The sequence below is a fragment of the Capsicum annuum genome, chromosome 7 (assembly GCF_002878395.1).
Source record: "Capsicum annuum cultivar UCD-10X-F1 chromosome 7, UCD10Xv1.1, whole genome shotgun sequence".
NCBI classification, from domain to species: domain Eukaryota; kingdom Viridiplantae; phylum Streptophyta; class Magnoliopsida; order Solanales; family Solanaceae; genus Capsicum; species Capsicum annuum.
In genome coordinates this window covers 208,837,069-208,842,173 of record NC_061117.1, presented here as the reverse complement: position 1 = coordinate 208,842,173, position 5,105 = coordinate 208,837,069, and the positions used below count along the sequence as shown (strand labels likewise).

Below are 5,105 nucleotides of genomic sequence, written 5' to 3'. Positions count from 1 at the left end.
GAATGACACATGTGAAAGTTGAATTATTACCATCACCCCCAATAAATTGAAAACTTCCAAATTTCAGCTCTAACTATAAATTCCAGCTGAATTATGTGCACAATTTTATGTGCATGTGCGTGCAACTTTCTGAAAGCTTTATTTGTACTTTTGGTATCTTTTTGCAACACTTCACTTTATCTGTTCCTAATTTTAGTTGTCCCCATAATTCAGATTTTACAGGCCTTCACCATTGACTGACAGTCAAAGGCAAGTTGATGACTGACTACAACATTGAAATTGTCACTTTAATATTGAACTCACTAATTTTTTAATGTCATGTTAAATAACTAAACATAGACAAGAGAAAGTTGCTCGGGTTGATAAGCATTCCTCGTCTCTAATTTTAAGATTGTGAGTTCAAATCATCAAGAGAGCAAAAAGAATGAGAACTCCCAAAAAAGGGTAAGAAACAGGTACTCCCTCCGTCCCATTTTAACCATCTTTATATGTTAATGCGATGATATACAAAGGAAAAAAGAGTGATGATAAGTGCAGGATAGATAATTATACTGAATGCGTAGAAGCATTCATATAATCGACTCCAACTAATTCACAATTGAGATTCAATATAAATAAAATGAAAGGAATATTTACATTTATCAATTTTATTGCTCTCCTTGATAGAGAGAATAATACATAGTAACAAGATAAAAAGAATAACCCACCACTCACAAGTCACAACAAAAGACACTGATAAAAAAGAAAGTGCCATAATCTCTGACATCAAACAGCTAACTGACAAGTCCATAATCCCTTTTTTCCCTCTCATACATCCCAATACAAGAACTCCACATTACCCTTCCAACAATAAATTTTTTTGAAGGTAGTTGAAGAAATAAATTTTAAAAATAGATTGATAAATAATAATAATAATAATGATTGTAATTACACACCCATCCCTAAGCAGAAAAACAAACTAACTTGTTTATATGGTCCCCTAAAAATGAGAGTTCAATGCAAGAATTCAAGTGACCTTATCCTGTCCCCCTCCATAATAAGAAACTTTCTTGGTGGGTCCAAATACCACATGAATCTGCTTAGTGCTTCTCCTTAAGATACATTGTTTTTTTTTTTCCTGCATAGAAAATTGAGGGCATAAAGTAATTCCATCGACGCATATAGTAACTTGTGTTCACGTAGAATTTAAAAAAGGATCGCATCTGATCAAGGATATAATACAAGTAATCTATTCTAATACAAACATCATTGGCTGATTGTACTGCTCGTACATGTGATACATGACTTTAGCATTGTTATATGTTATTATCAATTGTTTTCTCAGTTATTTATCGATATTCTCAGCATGCGAGACTCACAACCAACTTATATATTTACGGATCTAGCTAATTTAGATTTGCGCTAATGTAATATCTTATTTAAATTCACGCTAATGTAGAATCATTCCTATCATGTACCTTTTTTATACTTTTTAAGCGTAAAGTCTCTGATCAAGGGTGGAGAAAACTCATCCATTCGACGACCAATCATTGATGATAAACATGCAAGGCATACTGAAACACAAACAAAGTGTACCTATAACTGTAGGATCAGAAAAACATTGATCAGTTGACTAGCTGTTCTTTCTTCTCAGAGCCATTAGCATCAGCAGCTGCTGCTGTTTGTGTCTTTGTTGGCTGATCATCATCATCATTTTCCAACTTCTTTAGATTCTGTTGGTAATAAATTTCCCTTAACCTCTCTATTTCTCTCTTCAATGCTTCTTGATGAGCTATATTCCACCAACCAACCAGAAAAAAAAAAAACAAGTACATGTTCGAAGAGACGGAATCAGAATATGAAGTTTATGAATTTCATCAACTTCAAATTAAAAAAAACACTTTATAATATATGCCTAAAAGGAATCGAATCCTCATCAATGAGAGAAGCAAAGCTAATTGCAAGTTTCATTTCAACTAGTGGACCAAGATATTACTTTAATTTGTTATCGGGTTTGCATCTTCTATCTATATAATAAATTTCTCAATATTAATAAAGGATCTACGTCAAAGTTCTGAATTTCCATAAACTCGCACCCCACACTCTAGATCTGCCCTGATGCTATACAAGTAAGTTTGCATAGGCCAATCAACTTGAAAAATAGAAAGAAAAAATGCTATCAGTGGAATAGCAGCTAATTAAGGTATTGTGTTCAGTGGTTGGCATATCCACACAAGATAAAGGAAGGATGGTTGACCATATAGAAAAATTATAATGTATGTGTGAAAAATTATAAGTACTAAATATATAAATCAAAAAGTATATGTTATATCTTGAACACTCGTATTTGTCATTGGTGTTCGACTAATTGGTGTGGCGAGGAATTAAAATAATTAAGGGGTGGTTTCGTGCACGGGATAAGGAGTTGTCCAAGATTAATTTGGAGATTAGATTTATACTATTTTTGGTTGACGAAGAAATTTTTTCTGAATAAATTTATACCACCAAACATGTAAAAATCTAATCTCAAAACTATTCCTGAAATATTTCATCTTATCTCATTCAACTTGTGATTATATTATTCCATTTCTCAAGTGGGATGATAAGCAAACAAACTATAATCTCAGGATAATTTAATCGGTGTGTCCAACAATAATAAATTAACGTGTACAAAAGAAGCTACATAAGAAAAATGAATAGTATAATAGTGGAGTGAAAAAGAAGTAAGTTTTACCATCTTTAAAAATTTTATCTTGGGCAAGAGCTGCAATTCTTTGCTTGAGGACACTATTGTCAACATTTAGAACCAATCGTTGGTGGTCCAAAAATGCAACCCTTGGCGACAATACTGAAACTTCAGCCTTTATTTACAATAACCAGAGAGAAAAACAAATAGATATAAGATTGAATTATATATATAATTAAATAATCTAAATCTCCAAATTAATAAACAAATTTTAACTTTTAGTGTCATTAATTACTAGAAAAGAAAATTATGTGGGAATTTTTTTGCTTACTTGAAGTGTAGTAACGCTACGTTCTAGCTCTGATATGTACTGTAATTTCCTCACCCGTGACCTTTGTGCTGATTGTCTGTTTGCCAAGATCCTAAATATCACCACCAATAATTGAAAACAAATAACATCATTATTAGCAATATTAATCAACAACAATTATATAATTCCATATTTTTCGTAGACATTGTATAGTATAAGTTTACTATATTGAGGTCAGAAATTTATGTGCACTAAATTAATCTGAACTTGGAATCAAATAACATTGGTGTTGTACTAATGGACGATGGTTAAGAAGGAAGAAGTTTGGTAAAAGCGACCAGAAGGATATTGAAAGGTGAACTTTAATTTGTACTATCATACTTCTCTTCGGTTCTAAATCAATGAATTTCTGACACTTTATCTACAGTCTAAAATGAATTGAATTTCTCAAAGCAGAAAGATATATTAAGTACCTTTTTTTCAAAATTACCCTTCTCTTTAATGAATTTTTTCAATTATTTCTATCTTTACAAAGAGTTTGGGAAAAAACAAGAAGCTAATATTGATAAATTATCCTATAATTAGCGTCGTTAGCTAACTGTTTTAAGGGGCACGTTACACTCCAAATTTCATTTTTTCTGAATCGAAGGAAGTAATGCATAGAGTTTCTAACTAATCAACACAACTGTTAAAAGATAATGCAGATGTATATGTTAAGATGAACTCAATGAAAAGAGAAATCTCTTGTAGAACAGAAAGGATAATTGCATAAAGTCTCTAGTCTCTAGGTAAGAAATGAGAATAATTGACTAAACTTTTTTATATTTACCTTTTAATTCTCTTTGGATCGACGATTTTTTCGCTAGAAGTATCAACATTTACATGCTGATCAGCAGCAGTTTGTTCATTATCAGACTTGCATGAACTTTCAACTTCCTCAGGTTCAACTTTAAGCAGCTGTTGTTTCTGCTGCTGCTCGTCCGTAGACAACTGCATTTTCTTATCTTCGTGAACAATGCTGTTATGATCTGAAGGCGACGAAGGATTAGAGTTGTTTTCTACAGCATTAATATCATCGTTAAACATAGACATAAGTTGTTCATCATCAAATCGCTCGAATTCAGGCGCGCCCGAACTTGATAGCCTGATTCGGCATTCTTCGACCATTGGTGCTTCAAGGAACGCGATGGAATCGCTTATGGATCTCCTATGAGACCCTCGTTTTGATGAGGAGAAGTCGAGGAATTCATCTACCCATGACGGGTTATGGTGATGACTGGCAGTGGTGATTGTTTCGGTTTTTTGGTGTGCTGAAAAATCAGGCCAATTTTGTGGCATTGGCACTCTAGGAGGTAAATGTGCCATTTTGCTAAAGAGGGAATTGAAAACCAAACTAGAAATGACAATTGGAAGTGTGATTTATATAGTGAAAGAAAACATGGAATGTTTAGAAAATAGAACATAAAAGATAGGCGCTAGCACAAGGACATGGTGGTGATGATTATCAACATCATTTCTATTTTTTTTTTTTACGAATTTATACCACTAGATACTATGCCTAGAGGACCTTTATTAATAATAAAAGTAACAAGCAAGGGGAATTAGGCCTTATCATAGAAATTCTACTTAGGCAATGAGCTTTTTTTTTTTCTTTTACATCGTGATTATTATCAAAGTCATGACATACACATTGTTCTTTCTTTCAATTGAGATAAAAGTAAGGTCCTCATTCATGTACTCTACTTTCACTTTACCTTCTCAAAATTTTAATTTGTAAGACTATACCTGATATATGTGTTTTGTTGTATGGTTTTCTGGTATATTGTATGATTAAAATGAATCTATCAATCTCAACTTTCACTGAAATGATCAGGGAAGTGGGGGTGGGGGTAGGGGGAGAAGAGGGGGTGGGGGGTTTCACATGGGAAGATTGGGACAGCTATATACAGCTGGTTAGAGAGGTTGAGCCTCCATGGTATTACTGGAAAGTAGCAGTAGTTTAATGTAGAGGAATCAGAGACCACGTGCCCTTGTGACCATCTTCCTCCTTGGCCCTTATAAAAAGGTTATTAAAATGTAATTGGGAAAAGGCTCAAATACCTGAATTATTAGAAATGACTCATTTATGTT

The 5,105-nt window shown here is 33.1% G+C and overlaps 1 protein-coding gene across 1 annotated transcript; it reads right to left on the bottom strand.

The window, feature by feature from the left end:
- Positions 1-588: 588 nt before the first annotated feature.
- LOC107878402 (basic leucine zipper 34) lies at positions 589-4,798 on the bottom strand. Its single transcript, XM_016725378.2, has 5 exons — positions 3,805-4,798; positions 2,997-3,087; positions 2,714-2,840; positions 1,576-1,771; positions 589-1,117 (listed from the first exon to the last, which is right to left on the bottom strand). Exons 1-4 carry the CDS (start codon positions 4,338-4,340, stop codon positions 1,605-1,607), a joined length of 921 nt encoding a protein of 306 aa, XP_016580864.2. The 5' UTR covers positions 4,341-4,798; the 3' UTR covers positions 589-1,117; positions 1,576-1,604.
- Between the last annotated feature and the right edge of the window lie 307 nt (positions 4,799-5,105).